The 22,960-nt window shown below is 39.2% G+C and overlaps 1 protein-coding gene across 3 annotated transcripts in view; it reads right to left on the bottom strand.

Moving 5' to 3' along the window:
• AIMP1 (aminoacyl tRNA synthetase complex-interacting multifunctional protein 1) overlaps positions 1-22,960 on the bottom strand; it is a 37,283-nt gene that overhangs the window by 8,087 nt on the left and 6,236 nt on the right. For all 3 annotated transcript variants that reach the window (XM_015417037.1, XM_015417038.1, XM_015417039.1), the window contains exons 3-7: positions 13,372-13,505; positions 11,270-11,383; positions 10,290-10,442; positions 7,470-7,678; positions 4,742-4,910 (exon numbers count right to left, since the gene is read on the bottom strand). In XM_015417037.1, coding sequence (XP_015272523.1) covers positions 4,742-4,910; positions 7,470-7,678; positions 10,290-10,442; positions 11,270-11,383; positions 13,372-13,505 — 779 coding nt within the window. The remainder of the gene's footprint in view (positions 1-4,741; positions 4,911-7,469; positions 7,679-10,289; positions 10,443-11,269; positions 11,384-13,371; positions 13,506-22,960) is intronic.

Raw genomic sequence — 22,960 nt, 5'->3', positions numbered from 1 at the left:
AGTGTGCCATTCAAATTATTATTATTATTTAAATTTCTGAATCACCCATCCTTGCTACCACTGCCTGGCCACATTGTGGTCAGAGAAGGCAGGAGGACAAAAAGATCTGGAGAGCATAAAAGGGTGCCAGCTAGAGTGGAAACCATCGCTGTCCTCAACCAAAAGCCTGGTGGAACATCTCTATGATAAGTGGCAGGAATTATAACCTTTCTTAACCTTTCTAAAGATTAACCACTGGAACTGAAAGGATAAAGACCTGGAAAAAACCCAAACCAACACAACAATATGGTGGATTATAATACACACATACTTCCAAACGTAAATCTAATTTAACTCACAAAACCCAAATGGTCAATCTAGTTTTTTAGATTTTAACATCTGGGATCAAGAGCATTTGTCTAGGTCAGGGGTGGCCACATTTGCCCAACTTAAGAGCCACATAGAATAAACGTCAGATGTTTGAGAGCCGCAACACATGAACAAATGTTACATGTTTTTATTTTAAAATATGCAAATTTGCTTTTTATTAACATTAAAATGAGACTGCCAAAAATAAAAGGGGTAAAAACAGATATTGATAATGATATTTATCTGTTCAATTATATTTGCTAATGATATTTATTTGTCTAAGAGAGAGAGAAAAAGAAAGACGGAAAGAAAGAATGAAAGAGGTAGAAAGAGAGAGAGAGAAACAAAGAAAGCAAATAGATGGGAGGGAGGGGGAAGGAAGGAAGAGAGGGAGAGAGGGAGAAAAAGTATGCCCTCCCCTTCCTTCCCCATCTGCCCTGCCGGGAGCCGCACAATATGTGTGAAAGAGCCACATGTGGCTCCCAAGCCGCAGTTTGGCCACTCCTGGTATAGGTGAAGGTTAGGCATGATAGGACCAAGGAGAAAAGAACATTAATTGCAGGTTTGCCTGCCTCAGACAGTTGCATTTTCAAAACTGGTAATGTAATTAGCTATCATCTGTCACTCTTTTAAGCCTCTAATAGCTAATTACATTACCAGTTTGAAAATGCAACTATCATCTGTCACTCTTTTAAGCCTCTAACACATAAATGGCCAGTGTAACAATGCACTAGCGCTATTTGTAGTGAAGTTACTAATTTCTACTAGCCTTTTCAGCCCTGCTACTATATCAGAATAAGAGCTTTTTAGAAAACTTACTGTAATGCTGAGTGGAATATACAAGTTTAAAAGGCACCCATGATTAACAAGTGCTTTGACCACCTCCATTATGCTTGTCTTTAAGCACTTCTGAAATCTGTCTGGCCACTCTTGGGAAACAGAATTTTGGTCTAATGCAGCAACACAATGCTCAGGTTTCTTTTTTAAAAAATCAGCTTTGTCTGAAAAGCTTTTTTTTTGTAATGATCAATGCTGGAACATGAGTATGATACAGAACTACAATATAATCTACTGCCAAATCAATGAATAAGAAAATAAGCCCTCGTTCCACTTTTTTTCTATGAGCAACAAAATGGCTCCCTTCCTAGAATATAAAAGAGCTAAATATTAGACTGTCTCTTCAACTGAAAAAAGGGACATACTAAAAAACTACTATACTTGTATATGTCCAAATGACGAGTTCTAATTAAGAAACATTCAGAACTTTCTTTTTAAATTAAGCTTAGAGGTTCACAAGAGAAGGAAAAAAGTTCCAGCAGACTTTATGCTACTAATTAGGTGAGAGATTAGAAACCAAGAAATATTAGCTCTAAAGCTATAATGACAAAATTTGAACCAGAGCAGTTTTCACTTTTCCCCTATGGACTAACTCATTAATTTGTAAACTCCCACAGAAAACACTGCATATAGCTGGTACACTCACAAGTTTCTGATTGCTGTTCCACTTGATGTGGAGCATCTTACATGAAAGCTTGTACTTCATTAAAGAAATGCAACCCTTCCCTGATTCATGCGGGCAGATATCCCCCATCTCTATTCTTGCCATTTTTAAAAAGGGGCCAAACAGCCTCTTGGGACATGATCTACAAGTCTCAGCATTCAGAACTCTGGGGGCATTTGGGATTTTAGGCAGTCTCTACTCTCTCCACTTGCAATGACTTCTGACAGCAAGTGAAAGAGAGCTGTTTTATAATGGTCACCTGGCACTGAAGATAAAATCCCAGGTATATCTCACAGGCTCTTAAAAAGTGATAGAGAAAACAGGAATCAAATGTTAACATTAAGCAGTTGGCACAAGGGTCTCATTAAATGAATGTATGCCTGAGATTTGCATATCGCGTGCATTTAGCATTAAGTATATCCAAATAAACAAAGTTGTTTTGCCTGGAGTGCTGTTTTTATGTACTGATGTTTTTACTTGTTATAAGCCCATTTACCACATCAGATCGTCCGGATCACCCTGGCTGAGTCCTCTCTTCAAAGAGTACATTTGGCCTCAGCATTATTGACTGCTCATCCTAATATAGTGCAGATGAATCCTACCTGCTCTTCTGTAAGAAATATATAACTGCTCTTTCTAGGTAGGCATCTTATAATTAATTTCATAAGGAGGATATCACTTTGAGGAAAGTTGAATAACTATGCTGTCTGTGCCTTTTAAAGAATTATTATTATTTATGTGTTACCTGTAAGTCAGGCTTCTTTTGTAAGCTGCCTAAAGCAGTCATAGTCGGGAAAGATGGAGTATAAATATTTTTATAAATAAATGAGAGGGGTTTCCAATGAAAATTTTGTGTTCCTGGGGAGTAGAAGTAGTAGATTAAAAGCTACAAAATCACCAATCTATTAATTCATTATAGAAGCTTCACCTGTTTTGTTTTTTAAATTAAATCTTAACTTGTGCACTTCCCACCAGTTTTCTTATGGCAAATTTCATCTACCAAGGTTGAACATGAAGGGTAGGTTTCTGACTGTATGCAGCCCTAGCTACTTCACATGCAATCCCACCGAGGATTTGTGTATAAGATATACATGAATTGTCTTCTACTAAGTCATACCATCAGTCGGCCTAGCTCAGTGAGCACAGATCTTCAGAACTGGTCTTGCATATATGCAGTGGCACATAAAAAATGAAAAGTGCATAGGTGTGTATAGAAAAATTGCTTTCTGCTTTCTATATCCACATGCCTTCTCCAGTGATGTCTTTTGATAACATGCTGTGTCTTGTTTCCTGTTGCAGGCCAGATGGTCCAGGGCAGACCAAATGGCCTGAACTACCTAAATAGCCATGCCATATAACCACACATTCTTTAACACCTCTAAGTGGAAGAGCCAGACCTGATGGCTCCTGGCTCTGGTGCTCATGGAGCATGTCACGTACACCATGGAGAAGCTGGAAGCTGGGTCACCTGACTGCAGGCAGGAGCTCCAAACTTCTAGCCAATCCTATGTTGCAGCTATGACAACCAATAATTGGGCACACCCATGCCCACTCGCAATTGGCTGATGACCACATCTAATTTGTGATTGGAATTGGAGTATAATTGTTCTGATCCCTATGGGAATGAGCGCTTTCTTAGCTCTCCCTTCCTCCTCTTGTCGTTGTCTGTTTTATGGCACCTGAAATGCTGCCTCTTGAGAGACAAAGAGTTGCTTTGTGATTTGGAGCACATGGTTCCGCAAAAAAGAGATTTCCCTTCAAAATCCCTTGGTACTTGGACTATCTTGGACTGAGGAATCCTCCTGACGTGGTAACTATGAATCATTAATGTTTAGTTAAGGCAAACAGCCCTAGCCTTTGTTATTTTTGTAATCTCTGGTAGTCTGTTGCTGTGCTCTGTACTGAATAAAGGTTCTTTTGTTGCTAAATTGTTTTTGATGTTGTAACTGAATTCCAAGGCTAAATCCTGTGGCCTAAATGCTCCCCAGATATGCTACTATTGGAGAGTAAAAGTGTGCATCTCTAGATTGAGTCGCTAGTGTGTTAAATCCCAGATGCTAACTAAGGGTTTGGAATCTCTCCCTTAGGAAAGGCAGGGACTAGTGAAAAGAGGTTCTGGTGGCATATTGTTCTGAAAACCAGAGAGGATATAGAAAGCAGAAAGCAATTTTTCTATACAATGGTCTGCCCTGGACCATTTGGCCTGCAACAGGAAACAAGACACAGCATGTTATCAACAGACATCACTGGAGAAGGCATGTGGATATAGAAAGCAGAAAGCAATGTTTCTATACAAGGTGTAACATACAAATTCAAGCTTGATTCCTATGTGGCATGAGTAGAGCTGCACTATATAAATGGCAACTTTCCCCCCCCCCCCCATTCTTCTATGCCCACCAAAATTGTGCCCCGTGGGCCTCTAGGATCATCCTGAGTGACAAAGTAAATAGCTGTATGTGGGGAGGATTGGCAAAAAGCACCCCCCTCCCTGGACAGACGGGAGTACCTTCCATCAGTGAAAAAGAGTCTTATTGTTTTGTTTTAAAGAAAGCAAGCCTAATATCCTAAGGAAAGGAAGCAAATAATCAAGATTTTTTCATTACTGAGGTAGTGGGAGACAAACAACTGAAAGCAAAGGAAAGGTTGGGGGGGAAGAGCTGAAACAAAGTTTATTCTTTAATACTAAGCTCTGTAACTTCTGCATAACTTGGGGTTGTTATCAAGGCATGAGGGCAAACCATCATTTTCATCCTTAGCCTTAATTTACTACTAAATACTTCTGAAATTCCCGTGCATGTTATATTTTACTGAAATTATATATTTCTCATTTTATAATTCTTATTAAATTCACTCCATAATTCCCCCCCAACACATTCCAATACTATTTCTTACCTGGAAAACCTTCAAATGTGACTCTCTCTCCAGGAACAGCCCCATTAGGAGGAGCCAGAATCTCCACCTTCTCCGGTGAGCTGGCACACATCAACATAGCCTGGGACACCACTCCTCTCATTTTGGCTGGTTTCAGGTTACAAAGAAATATTCCCACCCGGTTCTGCATCTGTATATGCACAAAGAATTTATTTTAAAAATAAGGTTTGAGTTTCTTCCATAATGCATAAGCAAGAGAAAAAAAAATTAATACATGCAACACACAGTAAAACACCAGAAAGTTCGCAGATACCACTGGGTTAGTAACAGTTTACATTCTTTCAAGACTATAATTCAGTCGTAAAAAGCCAGGAAATAACCAATTACAAATCACTGTCTTCTAATACAGACACAACAGGGTGCAATAAAGAAATTCACATTGTGTCCTGATGTGCTGGGATAATGGATGAAACAATGCTTTACTGGCGTCTATGCTTTTGTGGTCCAGGGGTTTCCACTCTTAACATTCTTACATTAAGAGTCTTGCTTTAAAAAACCTCTTCTAAGCTAATTATCCTTTCCATGACCAGGTGGTTTACCATTCAGGATGCAATTATGGTATGTACACTTACTGAACCCAATTCCCAGAGAAGGGATGAAGTTTTTGGAACAAATTAAATTAAAATGGTTACACAATATGCACTACAACTCATTAATTTAAAACTATAAATGCTTCTGTTTTTTCTCTAGGGAAGAATACCACTAAAGAACTGAGCAACTAGACTCCATTGGAGAGTACTGCAATCAAGAGTTTACCCTTGGAAATGAGTAATTCTTTTGATAAATGGGAAACCAATTTTTTTAAAAATCTGATTTGTTTCGCTATGTCCTAGATCTTTCAGAACTCCTACCCCACACTATTTCTGCAGTTCAGATCTTTACACACATGCAACTTTAGAAGCACTTTTTGGATTAACATCTCTGTCATGTGGAAGCAACAAGTGAAAATTAATACGTTTTTCACAGGAAACCAGAATAGCGGGTTGGCTTCCCCTACTCTGTTCAGCCAAGTGCAGAGTCTTCATCCAGCACACAGCAACTTGTGCCAGATGAATGCTCACACTGAGGAGTGTTAATGGGGAAGATTCAGCCCATTATTTCTCACAATCTGAAGTACAAAGTTATGGAATAGTCTTAAGGAAACTGTTAAGAACGAAACAGCTTCAGTGGCTTCAGAAAATTAGTGGAAAATTTTACAGGGCATTTTTATTGTGCTGTCCCATCTGCAGACCAACTGAAACCAGGAAGAGACATTTCCCATCTTTTGGAGCACCAGGAATTTTCACAAGAAGAAACAGCCAACTAAGCAGGCTGGAACACTGCTCTGGACTGTCTTTCTTAACAAGTTAGGATCTGACACTTCAGTAATTTCAAGCCAGGAAGAAATTTTCCCTGAATACAAGTCTGGAGCACTTGGGTGTCCTCCAAACTGTCTGGACTGTGGGGGTTCCAGTGTGTTTTATGTAAGAGGCAAACAATACACTGGTCGCTTTAAAGCATGCTGGACTACAGATGAAGCCAACAACTAAAGGCCTCTCATGTTTTTATGCACTTGCTGGCATAATAAAAAATGCCAACACACAAACCACAGCGCTGACTATACAAAATGTGTCTTTTATTTCCTGGCACAGAAAAAATGAGCAGTATAACCAAATGTGGAAGACTGATACTATGACAGTCTAAGCACAATAGAGTGGACCCTAAGAACCACGGAACTGGTTCTATGTGACCAGAGGAGCTTGGGATTTGTATTTCATGAACAGCAGCCGCTTCCTCCTCCCCCTTCCTGGTGGCAAACCTACTGTGAGAAGGATTTCAAAAATTGTTTGAAGCCCTCTACCTGTGTCTTATCACAAACAATCTGGTTCCCAGCTGATGGACATTTAGAAGGAGGCAGGGTTGTTTTTTTTAATAGTAAATGTTTTGCTACATTGGATTATGAAAAAAGAACCAAAAATTGCTCCTTGGGCTGAATATATTCATCCATGGAAAACATTACAGTAGTAAGGTAAACATGAAACAAATGTTTATTTCAGAATACCATACGATGCATATGTGTTAGAATAAGTTATATGAAGCTATACTCAAAGATTGCTTAGATTATCATAAACTGTATTCAAAGCAACTGGATTGCAAAATTAGGAGATGGTAACATTGTAAACTACACAGAAGTTACAGATGAGTATTGTATTTTCTTTCTGCCTTCAGGAAAAATAAACTCCACACATTTCTATTTCAAAGTGGTGCACACAGTCAATAGGGATGTGCTTGACTGATGGACAGAGACAGTTTAGCATTGTTACTTGGTTAATGAGGAAGAGACATCACATTTGCCATAACATCCAATATCAACATGAAAAAATATGTCAGGCTGCAATGATGTGCCTAGAAAATGCAGTGTAAAAGCCTATTATTGGCTATTCCCTCTATGCTGTGTTCTGGAAGAAGACCAATGCCAATCCTTGAGACAGAATCGGAGTCTTGTGATGCCACAAGCAGAAGCGACATTGCTTCGTACCCTTGCATTAAATTTGTAATAAATTCAGGGTGTTAAAAGTATCTTAATACATATGTGCATAATACTTATAGTGCAAGTGCCATGAGCAAATGTTGTACTATGATAAATATCTAAAAAAGTATATAAAATAAATGTCAGCCAAATAATGCATGAAAATAATTCTATCTGTACCTCTTCTAAAGGAACATGTTTCACTAAACCGCTGACAACTGTTCTAGGATTTGGTTCTCCAACATCAACCTCCTCAACATACAGAGAATCAGCATCTGGATGCTTCTTCACTGTTGTGATGCAACCAATACGAAGATCAAGCCGAGAAACATCCACAGGTTTTGAGTCATCACTTGCAGACTGCTGCTTTTTCTCTTTCTTCTCTCCTACTAGAATAAAGAAATCAGAAAGCATATTAACACCCTGAACTACACACAGACACACACAGAATTCCTAATTCAAGCAAGCACCCTAATATATTATCATCAATCAATCAATTTTATTGCTATGGTTCATGACTAGCACGTATCAATTTAAACTAATTATAGTAGAATTGTAAAAGTTTTAAGAAATACACCATCATAAAATTTACACAAATGAATAAAACATTATAAATTTAAAAACAAAAATCAAGATCGACGCATAAAACGTAGACCATGGGAAACGCTTATTTCATGCATCAAATACCTTTTATAATTATAATTCATTACAAATTCTATAGGCTGCAGCAAGGAATCTTGCACAAGCAAATGTAAGATAAGGAATTATGTCAGATAAAAACTTCTAAGTAATTTTTAATGCAGGGCATGCGGGAATTCATCCTAAAAGAAATCAATCCTGACTGCTCCCTGGAAGGCCAGATACTGAAGCTGAAGCTCAAATACTTTGGCCACCAAATGAGAAGGAAGCATTCACTGGAGAAGATCCTGATGCTGGGAAAGATTGAAGGAAAAAGAAGAAGGGGATGGCAAAGAATGAGATGGTTAGACAGTGTTATCGATGCAACGAACATGGAATTAAGCAAACTCCGGAGGCACGATGGGCGACAGGAGGGCCTGGCGTGATGTGGTCCATGGGGTCACAAAGAGTCGGACTCGACTGTGTGACTGAACAACAACATCATCATCATGTGGGAATCCTCCCAAGCAAACCTCCCACACAAACTTTCTGATTAAAACAGTAGTGAAGCAGAATATGCTCAATTGTCTCAACCTTGCCTGCTTTGCAAGGGCAGACGCTTGCTGCCATTGGAATCTTTTTGTAACATTCCTCGACAATCGCAAAGGGGAAGATATACCATCTGGCCATGGAGAAAGCCCTGCAAGAGGACGGAATCTCTAATGATGATAAACAGGCTGATGTTTATATATCATCATTTTATATGATGATGATATATCTCATTTGCATAGAGGCCAGGTTTGGAACTCTGTCAATATCTCCCTGCCGTTCAGTATCCAATGTCCTTTGTTTAACTAGGGCCCTTGCTTGCTCTGAGGACACTGTTAGAAGAAACTCAGGGGGAAAGCCGATCAAATTCCGCTTCTGACAGACTGCTTTAAGCCAGATAGAACAGAAGCACCCCTAAGAATCAACGATATAATATCAAAAGGGGGATGGTGTAGCTTAAGACATATATTTATAGAAGCGAGGATGACCTTGGCCTCAATCTTATCAGGCCAGATTCTAGAGGCAGGCTAGCACGGGAGACACAACTGGGGAATTGAAATATTGCTCTTTAAAATTTCGATTGTGTTTTCTCTAATGGAGTGAAACTTGAAGAAAGCAGACCTAGCATAGTTCCATGCAAAAGTTGGGAGACCGTTTTAGATTGATATAATTTGAGGGATTCTGGTATATATTGCCCACCTTTAGGAAAAAAAAGAATCCTACAATGCCCTGTGCAGATTTTCTCACCCTGGAGAACTGGATCATCATCATCACCCCCAGGTATTTGAAGCTCAATGCCTGCTCTAAATTGTGGCTGTTAATACTCCACAACCTGACTTTAGGTCTCTCGCCTAAAGCCATAAATTTAGTCTTTTGGTAATTGACCTCCAGTTGGTTCATGTTGCAGTAATGGCTAAACTCCTTCAGGGCTCTTCTGAGGCTTACGAGGGTCCTTGATAACAAAACCATATTGCCAATCATTATCATTGATGTAAAAAGTGAATAGGGAGGGGGCCAGAATGCAGCCTTACTTAATGCATTTTGTAGCTGTAATAGGGTTAGTTAGGAGCCAATTTATATTGCACCTGATCCTAAACGATGTTGCTTATCTATGATGTAGCACCTAATTTTTCCCATAGTTTTCCCCTGGGTATAGAATCAGTTTTTAAACCGATAAAGGCTGCATACAGGGAAACTGTGTTATTGGAGGCATATCTATTAGGTGTGAAAGGATCAGATTGTCCCCCGTGGTGGATTGCCCTCCCTAAAGCCCGCCTGTTCATCCACTAAACAATTCTCCTGGTCTTGAATTTCTTGAGGTGACTAGCACAGAGCTTGCCAATTATACTTAGCAAACTGATCGGTCTACAGTTCGCCAAATCCTCTCTCCTCTCGGTCTTAAAAAAAATGGAATTATGATCGCCTTCTTCCAATCGTCGGGGATTTCCCCAGTCAAGTCAATATAGGTGAAAAGGGAGGCCAGAGGACAGCCCACAAGTCGTTGTTCTCCTGTAATCACTTCTGGGACTTTTGGCTAAGATCGAGTGTAGAAATATATTATCACATATTTCTGAACAATCGCTACAATCTCAAATCATAGACCAATTATTAAAATTCTATGCCGATAAGCTTCCTTTAAAAGTTTTATGATAACCTACACAGAAAACAAATGTAATATCACTGGATTGTTCTACAATGGACTCAGATGTATGTTGAAGTTTTACATCAGTAATTTTCTTGAAACAATTCTACATTGGTTACTTTTAGTTTTCCTTTTCAGGGCTAGTAAACGAAATTGTAACTGAACATTTTCAGATTATATCTGTAGAATACCTTTCTTTTCTGTTTTCTCTTTTTTCTTCTTTTCTTCACCAGCTCCTTTAGATTGGTCTTTAGGAGCCGATGGTGCAACTTCTGTAGATGTAGGCTGGGAGACACCTTCTGAAAATGAAGCTGTGTTGCTGTGTGCTATAGGGATCTGTTTCACTAAATTTAAACACAAAATCACAAGATTTCTATAAAATTATGATAGGTGCAAAACAGGAATAGTTCAAATTTTAACTAAATAGATGCATTACTGTATTTAAAATCCAGTCAATTTTATTTAAATCCAGTCAATTTTAAATCTTGGGTCTGCTATTCAAACCCCCCCCAAGGCCTTTCAATAGGAGCCGCCACTACTGTTACCACCAACGATCCTAGCGAATGCTCGGATCTTAGATCTGGTCCTGACGTATCGCTAGGCCTTCCGGCGCGAGGATGATGAGCGGTGGAATAATACAGAACGAGATCTGGAAGCACGCCATCTAATGTGTAATACTGTTTGCACTTTATCATTAACTGTAAATTATGTTTTAAAGTAATTATTATGAGATTTTAGAGAGTTTTTAAGCTTTTTGTATGTCACCAGGTACACTGTACCGTTTTGTTAGCCGCCCTGAGCCTGCTTGCGGGCTGGGCGGGGTATAAATATTATAAATATAATAAATAATAATAATAAACCATGCAGGTTGTAAAATATTAGTTGGGAGTAGAATGTAGCATCAAACATACACTGTGGTTTTTGACTCCAAGTGTGAGCTCTCTTACAAATGAATACAACTCTTCTAGTTTTATATGGGAGTACAAAGCTTCTGACTCAACATTCATTCACCCATTAAGCTCCTAAGGACACCAATTGTAGGTAAATATTTGTTGCTACACCTTTGTTGTTATATGCTCTGCAAAACATGCTCAAAATAAGAATTACAGAGAGTTGAATGAAGCTGTGATTGTATAAGGCAACAGTTCTCCCTTAATCCTAGCCCAGTCACCTCCATTCCGAATTTCTGCCTGGATCAGTTGCTGCTTCAGTACTTCAATTTCTTTCTTCAGCTTAGCATTTTCCACACGAAGTTTCTTTTCCTCCCTCAAAGATGCCTGCAAGACTATAAAAGACAGAATTCCCAATAGGAGCTACAAGTATCATATTACAGAAGGGGGGTAAACTGAAGTTCACTTTTTATACAAGCTTGACTCTATATTGACCCATACAGAACTATAAGTTTTACTTTCATGGAACTTTGTTTCTGAAAACGTCTTCACTTCAGAAGAGAAATCACAATTCTAAACTGCTCTGCATATATTTAAACTATGTCTTCAAAGACAAAGACAAAAAACAAATTATCTGTAAGTATCAAAATTAAGATACTTCACAATCTCTGTACTACTGCCCAAACATCAGAAGAGTACCTGGTAACCCAAGACACATAGTAAATAATTTAATGGAACTTGTTTCTGAAAACTTCTCTTAAACTTCAGAAGTGGGGTAGAAGTGTTTAAAATGAGATTACTTTATCACATTTTCTCTCTCACACACATGCTTTCTCTTGCTTTTACTTGGCACCTGTTCTAAGAAATCAACTGTTATATAAGCTTCTTGTGGGAATACAATTTGGAACTGTATTTTATGCCTATTAGAATGGAACTTATAGCCAAAAGGTTTATTTTTAAAAAACCTGTGATAGACCCCATTCATTTCCCACATTCAGAGGCGAGATCTTCCTTCTCTTTCTATTTCCTTCACTGACTGAGCAGCCTTAGTAACATGTTTATTCTTCCCTCAAAGAAATGTTGTCTGTCCCACCCTGTCAGTAAGGTATATTTTGGCTATTTGCTCAGCTCAGCAACTTGACAGAAGGGATAGGATTAAACCCTTGAAAATGGTGCTTGAGACACTTTTAAAAATCAAAAACAAAAGGTTTTATTTTAAAATCAAAGGGAAAGATCAGGTGAAATCAGGGGTTGAAATTTCTGAGGTAAAACTATTACAAGCATAAACTTTTGTTCTTATATATCAGGCAAATGAAAGGTTCTTAAATTATTCACAGTTACTTAGATCTTTATGTTGAGAGAATTTTGATCCAGTGTTTTCCCAAACACCCTAGTGCACTTTATTTATATAGTTGCTGACTCTTTTTTGCACCTTTTTCCTACCTCAAAGGATTGTGGGAAGAGGAACCCAAGCGTATCATAGTGTCCTCCTCTCCTCAAGAGAGAAAGATGACAAAGCATTTTACTGTAAATTGGAGCAAGATGAACTCTTGAGACGCTACCTGGGGGCTATGTAGAAAGGGTGCTGAAAAGTCTGATGTCTTTTATTTATAAGCTGAACATTTGTCAGTCAGTTCTTGGCCAAAAATCCTCCTTGGGATTTAGAAAACGTAAAGCTTTACTTCAGACAAGTTAGTTAAATAATTGGCTAAAAAACTTTTCAGCCTGAAGACTGTCTGAAGAATGATCATGGTGATGGCAGGTGTACGTTACTAGCTTTGTGCTATAGCCCCCACGTCAGTTAACGCTGTAATGACTGCTCTTCCTATAAGCACACAAGTGAAGCTGATAGATCATAGGAATGAACAGTCTCAAGCAGTGTTCCCTCTAAGCTGAGTTAGTGTGAGCTAGCTCACAGTTTTTTAGCCTCCAGCTCACAGATTTTTGTGTTAGTTCAGGAAAGATGGCTCCAGAGCAAACTAATTTATGCAGTAACCAAATCGCTCGCTCACAATTGTAATACCAGTAGCTCACAAAGTAGAATTTTTGTTCAGAAGACTCCACAGCTCAGAAGGAACACTGGTCTCAAGCAACAATCATGGCTCTCGACCAGTTTTCCCCCTTTTAAAGTAAATATTTACTAAGTTAAGGTAAAGACAAAAAGAAGTCTTGTGGTACAAGCTTGTGTCCTGGGATTCACTCTATCAAAAGCATAATTTTGATGCCACTGCTGCTCACATCTTCTTTCTTTTCAGACCTGAGACCCACCTCTAACCCCAGAAAGCAGCATGCGATGGGGGTGGTTACGCCAGAACAGGCAGGAGAAAAGGAAACTTTAAGCAAAATCTGATAATGACATAGTTAAGGATTAATGATTTCTTACTGGCTTTTTCCTTCAGAAGAGCAACTTGTTGCTTAAGGTATTCAATAACTTGATCTGCTTCTGTTCCCTTCTGCTCCAATCTGTTCAAAACTGCATTGTTGCCAGACATTTTGATCAAGGAACGGGCTAAAATCCTGAATAAAAGAGAACAAGAAAACATGAACGATTGAAAGGGAATAGAAAAATGTCAACACTTCATCACTGTAGTTATACCCTCCAACATGCTTCTGTGTGGAGTGGGCAGCCTAGCAGCCTGATCTGTTGGGAAATGACAGGGTCAACACAACAGACTCAAATGTGTCAAGCATAAAATAAAACTATATGCAAGGAAATGGCTTCAGGTGACAAGAGCAGCAAATCAAATCTATGTAACATATGTGTGTATATGTATAATCTCTATCTATAGCATTGAGTGGACATTGCTTCCATTTTATAGCTAAGCTGTACTGAGACACTGAGTAATGTGATTTGCCCAAGACAGTACACAGCCACAAAGTTCTGAAGCAGAAATAAAGAAGGTACAGCTCTGAACAAACACAGATAGTACACTGCCACAAAGTTCTGAAGCAGAAATAGCAGTAAAAAGAAGGTACAGCTCTGAACAAACACAGAGTCCCTTCCCACCACCATAAAGAAATGCTGCCTCCACCCACATACATAGTAAAAAATTAAAAAGTAGGGTATCTCCCATAAAGAGTAAAAATCTGGAACTTCTCTTTTTTAGAAAAGCATCAGGAGACTACTAAACGAGAAAATGTAAGTTGATGGACACATGAAGCTTGTGTTATACTAACTAAACCAATGGTCTAATAAGGTTCTATTCTGACTGGCCAAGGCCTATCAAGCCTGCTGCTGGCAGCCCCAGCAGGAAGGGGAAAAAGCAATGTCATTATCTTACTTCTGGATTTTTTCCCCTGAAGTGACAATGGCTACCTCTAGGAATCATTGGAAACTCTATGGTTTTACAATATGTATGCTTCTTTACAGGTTGTCAGAAGGTAAATGTCATTTCAGTAATATAATTCCATTTTTCCTGAAGGTTCCTCACTGCAGAAGAACACTAGCTCTTTCTATGTATTTTTTTAAAAAATCAGCTAAAACCCAGGGTTTCTTATATACTAACTGTGTTATTCACATATAATCATTTTGGTCTATTACTAAAATATTATTTGGACACTTTTAAAGCATGTAAATACCATTAATGTTTTGATCAGTTATTCATTTAAAGATAGAATACACTCATTACTGAGCTAAGACATTAAGTGCCCAAAACATACACTGACAATTTAAGAAAGCATGTAGCAACATGTGTGTACGTACAAATCCAAAAATATGTGTAAATCATTTTCTTGAACCATGACCGCTAATAATTTAAGCTTATAACAGTAATACATATCACAAGTTTGAACAGTAATTAAGCACTAAACACACAAGAGTAAAATGTGACAGAAATCGTAATCACTGCACCATTGTACTTTATAGGTCCAATAAACTAATACACTTTCAAAATCAACTAAAGGTATTTAAGAAACTGAACATCTCAAGCAATAAACGATTAAAATGTTACAAAAATAAAAGAAACCTCTTAATATCGAAACAATTTTTATATTACCTGGATTATTGGTTCTATTTTGACATTAAGAGCATACACCAGCAAGGTGTCATGCTATTTGGCAGTCACTAGCCTTGTATTTACACATCAGTTCCAAAAGATCTTAAGAGTAAAATTTCTGGCTTAAATATCTGGAGCTGTACTTTAGGTTTAAAATGTATTCTGTAGCAAACCTTCTTTTAAAATGTACTGCTTTCAAAATGTTTCTACAGGAACACCAGATAGTTGTTTTCAACTGGTTGCAGTGATTCACAAAACAATGGGTTTTATTATTGCCTTTCATCAAGTTAATGAAGCTCCTATAATGAAACAGAACATCACACCAACTGCCCCCTCTATCTGCATTTTGTAGATAATGGACTTTTAGTATAAAATAGGAATTAAGACAAAATATATATTTTAAAAGGAATCAACACATTTATTTCACAGCTACAACAATGCAAAAGTGACATAAAACACTTTACAAAAGTTGTGCATCTATTATTCAGGTCACTCTAACAATACAGATCAGGATTTTATGCCATAGACTAAAACTGAAGGATGGTGCAGACATAAAAGTTAAGGAAGAAGAAAGTGATTCTGCAGCATATTCCCCAGACTATGGTTAACTGTTACATCTACATTAGACGAAATCACAAGATAAAACTGACCTAGCATGAGGAGTCCTTAGATTTTTTCCCCCAGACACAAAGCCAATCAAGTATCTTCTTGTCTATTCATGTGCAACATCCATGTGCAATATGAACTTCAGAGAATGGAGGGTTGCAGCTGGAGGAAGGAAGAGGCAGACTCTAGCAGACAGCAGGAGGAAGATATTACCTATCCTTTTTTAATATGAGGATGTCATTTGGGATGGCTTAGGAGTGTTCATGTAGCTGATAACCAAAGCATAACTTGGACCTATACAAACTCACATGTTTGCAATTCCAGGAGGAACTGCTTAATTTTGGAGAAAGAGGAGGGAGGAATCTTCTAACTGGGGCAAGGAGAGACAGCCCAGGGAGGGGCTTTTACAGCAGAAGGACCTCAGGTCAATGGTGGTGGTCAGAGATGAGTAAAATTCCCTAAATCAAATGCTGATTTCATCAGGGGTGTTTTGTTCTGTAAGATCAGACAGCAGAACATTTTATCCAAAGGTATTCAATAATAATAACTGATAGTGCTCAAATGGGCTGTGTCTTCCTGTACTTTTTTTTGGTATGAGGACCACACCATTCCACAACTAAGCAGGTCTGTGAAATTTAATCATGTAAAGTAGCATGCTGCAGCCTATCCTCCTGCCTTACTCATCTTCTTATCCTTGGAACAACTCCCAGAGGGAGCGGTGGCGCAGGCGGTAAGTGAAGCCTGCATTACATCTGGCCGAACAGCTCTGGCTGTTCGAGCCCCACCACGGCCGGAGTGAGCTCCCGGCCCTTTGTCCCAGCTCCCGCCCACCCAGCGGCTCGAAAGCCCGTTAAAGGGCAACTAGACATATGGGTACCTGCTCTTAGAGCGGGGGGGGGCACCCGTCCCTTGCGGTGTAGCGGCGTGGGTGGTGGCGGAGGAGAAAACATGGCGGCAGCTGGCGAGGCAATGCGAGTGAGAGGAGGCTGGGCCGGCAAATCACGGAGGCAGGGCGATGCAGCAGGCCAAAGCCTACTGGACAGAGGCCGCAGCGAGCATCCGCGGACGTGCACTCGGTCCAAGCCCGAAGGAGTCGCAACAGCCAGGAAGTCGCAAAAAATCAAAGACTAGCGCCAGGAGGACGTCATCGGACGAGCTCCCGCAGACAACAACGACGCACTACAGGGTGCCTGGTAGGCTAGTCACTCTCCCCCTTGTATGTATGTGGCCCTAGGTTAGGATTGGCATTAATGGAACATGTAAACCGCTCAGAGCCCGCAGGTGGTAAGCGGTATATAAATTGAATGAAATAAATAGGGCATCTATTTAAATACGTACTATATGTAAAAAATACATTCCCTAGTGATCTATTTTAGATGTGAAGTTGAAAGAAGTGCCTTTAACCCTGTTTGCTGGAAAACTTCTACATTGGTTTAAACTACCAAGATTCTAAGATTTACTATCTAGCCTAGAAAGTAACTAGAATTCAACATAAAACTACACACCCACAACAGGCATAAAATATTCTACTGCAGATGTGAAGGACTGGAAAAATTCTGCCCTCCCAGATTTTCTATTAATTCATCCCTCCCTCTCAAGGGTTTTTGAAAGAGAAGAAATGCTGGTGAAATTCGGAAAAAAACGTTCTTCCAGAAAAAAATGTACAATTCTTTAAAAAAACAAAAAACATTTTTTTGTTTTCTAATAATTAGGCAAGAATTTCAAGTACTGGGTTACTGTAATTCTGTACAGTAATTGTAGTTTGAGGCCATTGAAATAAATGGGCTTAGTGTGGAGCTATTCCACACAGGGTTGCATTGTAAAATTCGGAAAAATTCCTGCATGCTTTTCAGAACAATCCCATTCAGAGATACGTCACTCAAAACCCATTGTGTTCAATGGGCTCAGACTGGAGTAAGCCTGCATAGGATTCCACTGATAACTGGCACAATGCTCAAGTTCCTTTGTTCTTTCGTCTTGTGAAAGACTAAAATGTTAAAGAAAATGTCAGTGTTCACAAACACATATAAACACAAATGTCAGTGTTCACAAATGAAGCAACAAGCTAACCTGTGATTAGGGTTGCCAGGCCTGGGTTGGAAAATACCTGGAGACTTTGGGGGTGGATCCAGGAGAGGATGGGGTTTGGGGAGGGGAGGGGAGGGGCCTCAGCATGGTACAATGCCAGTCTACCACCCTTCAAAGCAGCCATTTTCTTCAAGGGAGCTTATCTCTGTCAGCTGGAGATCAGTTGTAGAAACGGGAGATCCCCAGGCCCTGCCTGGATGCTGGAAACCCTACCTGTGATAGAAGCAGGCTTCAAACCATACAAATATTCAGTTACGTGACGTTTATACAAAAGGAAATTATTTCCGAATTTTCCCCAAAATTTGGAAGGGCAAGATTTTCTTGCTTTGAAGTTTCCAAAAATCTTACAGCTCTACATGAAAAAACACAACGTTTTACACAGCTAGAATTCTGGACTACAATTCTAGATAGCTATAGTGTGGGTGGGGAAGAAGGGAGAATGCTGAGGGAAATAACACAAATATTACTGCTGTCTATCATCCGACTCAACCGGCAAGCTCCATTTATATGTAAAACTGGCTTGCCTATTTAGCAGAGTGAACAGCTGCAACGAAACAATAGTTCTAAAAACATTTCCAGCTACATGCTCGGTCCTCAGTATGGTTGCCTATGATTGCAGCCTCAATCACTAACTCCTCAGTTTACTACCAAGCTTTTGTTACTGCAGAACAACTTTGTCTACTCCCATCATCTACTGTGAAATCATCCCCAGTGCACTTTGAAGATATCATTTCAACAGGTATGCAAACATATACCCATCAACCCTTAAACAGCTGTTACTAAATATAGCAAAGTACTATGTTTAGTTCTGATTCTACTTGCAGAACTAGCTATCAGTCTTGGCCATACATTCTAGACATACAGCATGATCTAGCTACCTATCTCCCGATTCTGAAACAGAATGCCATAACAAAGCTGTGTGTTCAAATGCAATGGAGAAACTCTGAGATTAAAACACCCCTCTACTTCTAAAAGCTACAAAGAGCTCTGTGGAACCTAAAAGGTTTTATTTTGACATAAAGTTCCATGGACCAGAGCCCTCTTTGTCAGATGGATGAAGCAGATGCTTCAGTTGACAGATATCATTATACACATGCAGTGAATTTTCTAAAATTATTATTATTATTATTATTATTATTTATACCTCACCCATCCTGCGAACAGGCTCAGGGCAGCTCACAAAAGCGGTACAAAGTACCTAGATACATGCAACCAATAAAACATTTAAAAAATAAACAATCAGAATTCTATCATACATCTCATACTGATTTAAAGTGCTCCAAATGTAGTGCTCCAAATGTAGAAAGATTGATGGCGTGCTCATACTGTGGAATCCAAAGTCTCAGTCCAGCAGTGTCCCACATACTCTCAGATGTAAATAGCAGGCCAGGCGACGGGTTAGTGATCTAGTAGTTCTGAAATTTCTATACAAGGCAGGAAGTGACCTATTCATGCAGCAACAATACTATTTTTCTAAATTAACCAAGATTTTAAATGCTGTTAAACATGAAATGACACTCTACTGCTCTGAAGTCAGAATTATTCCTAGCCTTTTTTTTTTCCAGTGGAAAATTCATAGCTAGAAAATCAGATATCATCAATAACACTTCATAAGGACTTCCTCCAAGGAGCCCTGAGTTGCATACATATCCTAACAACCCTGTGAAGTGGATTAGGCTATGAGAAAGTGATCGGTCCAGTGCCACTGCAGCCTTCCTTTAAAGAATAACATGCCACGGCTGCTGAGGACTTACTCAGACCAGACTAAGGAACCACTAATCAGATCATCCAGAGACAATAAGAATTATCCCCAGGTGATCAGGCAGTGGAAGAGAGCTATTATTTCTCTCTCTGTCACATGCTACCCCTGGGAATTTGTCAGCTAGTTTCTCAAAAGTAAAAAAATAAATTTGACATTGTTGCATATTGCTTAGAATGTTAAGACAGTTTAAGACATTTTACAAGGCATGAAATTCTTTGTGCAGAAAATACTGGCTTTGCAAAAGACACATTTATCATCATGATGCTGGAATAAAACCCAACATCCTGAACATGAATGTGTATAGAAGCTGTATCTTTGGAAGTGGAAGAAAAATACGCTTTGCATTAATATTCAAAAGCCTTAATAGATCAATTTTACAACCACTGTGGAGCTACTGTCACATAATCATTTAGTTAATTCTATAGCTCTGTTTGGGAAAATCACAACAGCTGGGCTGTATTATTTGTCTAACCTTTTTAGTGGGGCTTAGGAACTGCTTGGATAGAATGCTGTCTTAAAATTAAAGTCACACATGAAAACAATTTAAACTGCAAATTGGTTCTGCTTGGCAAGCAGGTCTTTTCTCCCTCCAGGTGCTGAATGTAGATTATCTCAAAGCAATCTTGGCCTGAAGTAGGCCTCAAATCTCACTCCCAAAAGTTAGCACAATTATTCTTAGCCAAGCTCAGAGCCAAGACAATGGGTATACAAAGCCTGCTGATTTTTTGACCAATCTCCTTCTATCCCACAACAAAAAACCCCCCCATGAGTATTAGGAAGCATGGTGAGGGAGGCCATTTATAGGACATAACATCCAAAGTCCCATACCATGACACAGATGCTGAACACAGGCTAATCACAGGCATGTTTATTCAGAAGCAAGTTCCATGAAACTTTCTCCAAAGACAGTAAAGAATGAAATTATGAATGACTTCACTAGGGGAGAAAGGGAAGTATTTCTGGATAAAGCTGTAGATCATCATCAGACTGGATATTAAGTGTAATTCACTTATTTTAAAATGAAGAGAGTGCAGAGAAGCTTGGAGAGTTGGGCTTGGATTCAGCAATATATGAGTGGAAAGGAAATGCATGTAGCATAGTTCTACTGGCACAAGCAACAGCAGAAAGACTGCAATAGAGCTTCAATTAATTTTTTTAAATAAAACATATATAGTGTGCACATGAAGTAACAGAAGGTACAACAGATGATCTGCATGATTGTATCAGAAATGTGCTGCATTATATCTTGCACATGCAAAAAAGATTGTAGGGATAGAATTGCTTTCCCTTAGCACAAGAAGACACTGTGAAATAATGTTAAGCACCTCCTTACGGACTGCTGTGCATGGAAATCTTCTGTGGTATTTGACACTTGTCTATAAAAAATAAACAAGCTGAAAACCTAATATAGACAAGCCAGTGTTTGCCATTTCCAAACAACTTATCTCTGAACGGCTTAAAGCACTTTATACAATCAACGGTAATCATCCTGATGAAAGATATTCTGGTATTCCAACCAGAATTAATATTTGTATAGCACATCTTTAAACTACACATGGCTTTGGCACAAGCAGATTTTTTTGCTGCTAGTCTTTCAAATACTGCACCATTGGCTAGCAAATCAATCACCGGCCCATTGAATAAAGTACTGGATGTTCACATGGGCAAGCTTCATCCTCAGCCAAATCTCACTGGAAGGCAACAGACAGTATGAGAGACAAACAGTTGAGGCTGAGTTTTAAGATCATCTGCATCCAGCCTCAGGAGGGAGACAAAACCTGCTTGCCAAGCACAGTCAATTTACAGTTTAAATTGTTTTCATGGATGACTTTAAATAGATCATACTCTACAAACAGATGTTAGATCTAAATAAAATAATTATACATACAAAAGCTTACATTATTTTGTGCTCTGAAATGACACAGAAACAACAATATCTGAAGGTGAGAAAGAAATGTATGTGCCTACCATAAGTTTCATAACATAAATGTATGACTCCAACAAAACTTTACTACTTTAAGGAGAAAGAAATCCATTTTCAGGCTTCTCACTGCCAATGAGTTTTTATATATTTAAAACGCTTATACACCACCTGTACAGAGACCTACTTGAGGTCGCTCACAAAATATTTTTTTTTAAAAAAAACACAAAAGCAAACAATTTAAAGCCCAGCCATTAAAAACTCAGAGCAAAAAATACTTAGCACCCTAAAAGATGCTCACCATAAATCCTCAGGCTAGAAACAGATTGAAAATACAGTTAAACGCTTTTAACGAGGGTTTTATTTTTTAAAGAGAAATATTTTGACCTGGCACCTAAAAAAGCATAGGACAGGTACCAGGTGAGCCTCAAGGAAGACCAGGCCAGGTGCCACCAATGAATATGCCCTGCCTCTGGTCACCACCTATTTCACCTCTACAGGTGGGGAAGACAGAGCTGGGCTTGCAAGGAGGGCAGTACACACAAAGATCTGAATAAAGAATAATACATTGCAGCTCAATCCCACCAAGACAGAAGTTCTGATATTTAGCAAGATGATTCCAAAATTTCTCACCATTGAAGACTTACACTTTACTTGAAAAAGCAAGCATAGCTTTGATGTGCCCTCTGCTTCTAGACACTTAAGGTGGACTTGGGCTAAAACCATTCTTTTTCTGCAGCCAAACACATGAATTCTCTCAGTTTCCTCAACCTTGCAGTCATCCCACTAAGTCAGATTGCACTCTTGCATTGTGGAAAATGCTCCTGCTGCAAGACTGAAACTGTAAATGGTGTATAAGATGAAGAGCTGTTACTCAAGTATTCAGTGTTCAGCAGTGAACATAAGAGATGCCAATGTTGGATCAGGCCAAAGGCCCATCCAGTCCAACACTCTGTATCACACAGTGGCCAGAAATATCAGTGCCATCAGGAGGTCCACCAGTGGGGCCAGGACAGTAGAAGCCCTCCCACTGTTGACCCCCCCAAGCACCAAGATGACAGAGCATCACTTGCCCCAGAGTCCCTATCTATACCTTGTGGCTAATAGCCACTGATGGACCTCTGCTCCATATGCGTATCTAATTCCCTTTTGAAGCCGTCCATGCTTGTAGCCGCCACCACTTCCTGTGGCAGTGAATTCCAAGTGTTAATCACTCTTTGGGTGAAGAAGTACTTCCTTTTATCCGTTCTAACCCGACCGCTCAGCAATTTCATGGAGTGCCTACGAGTTCTTGTATTGTGAGAAAGGGAGAAAAGTACCTCTTTCTCTACCTGCTCTTTCCCATGCATAATCTTATAAACCTCAATCATGTCACCCCTCAGTCGTCGTTTCTCCAAGCTAAAGAGCCCTAAGCGCCTTAACCTTTCCTCATAGGGAAAGTGTTCCAACCCTTTTATCATTCGAGTTGCCTTTTTCTGCACTTTTTCCAAAGCTATAATATGCTTTTTAAGGTGTGGTGACCAGAATTGCACACAGTATTCCAAATGAGGTTGCACCATTGATTTATATAGGGGCATTATGATATTGGCTGATCTGTTTT

The sequence above is a fragment of the Gekko japonicus genome, unplaced genomic scaffold, assembly GCF_001447785.1.
Source record: "Gekko japonicus isolate JY-2015 unplaced genomic scaffold, Gekko_japonicus_V1.1 scaffold628, whole genome shotgun sequence".
Classification (NCBI taxonomy): domain Eukaryota; kingdom Metazoa; phylum Chordata; class Lepidosauria; order Squamata; family Gekkonidae; genus Gekko; species Gekko japonicus.
Note: the sequence above shows the minus strand (reverse complement) of the source record. Positions and strands in the feature narration are given on the sequence as shown.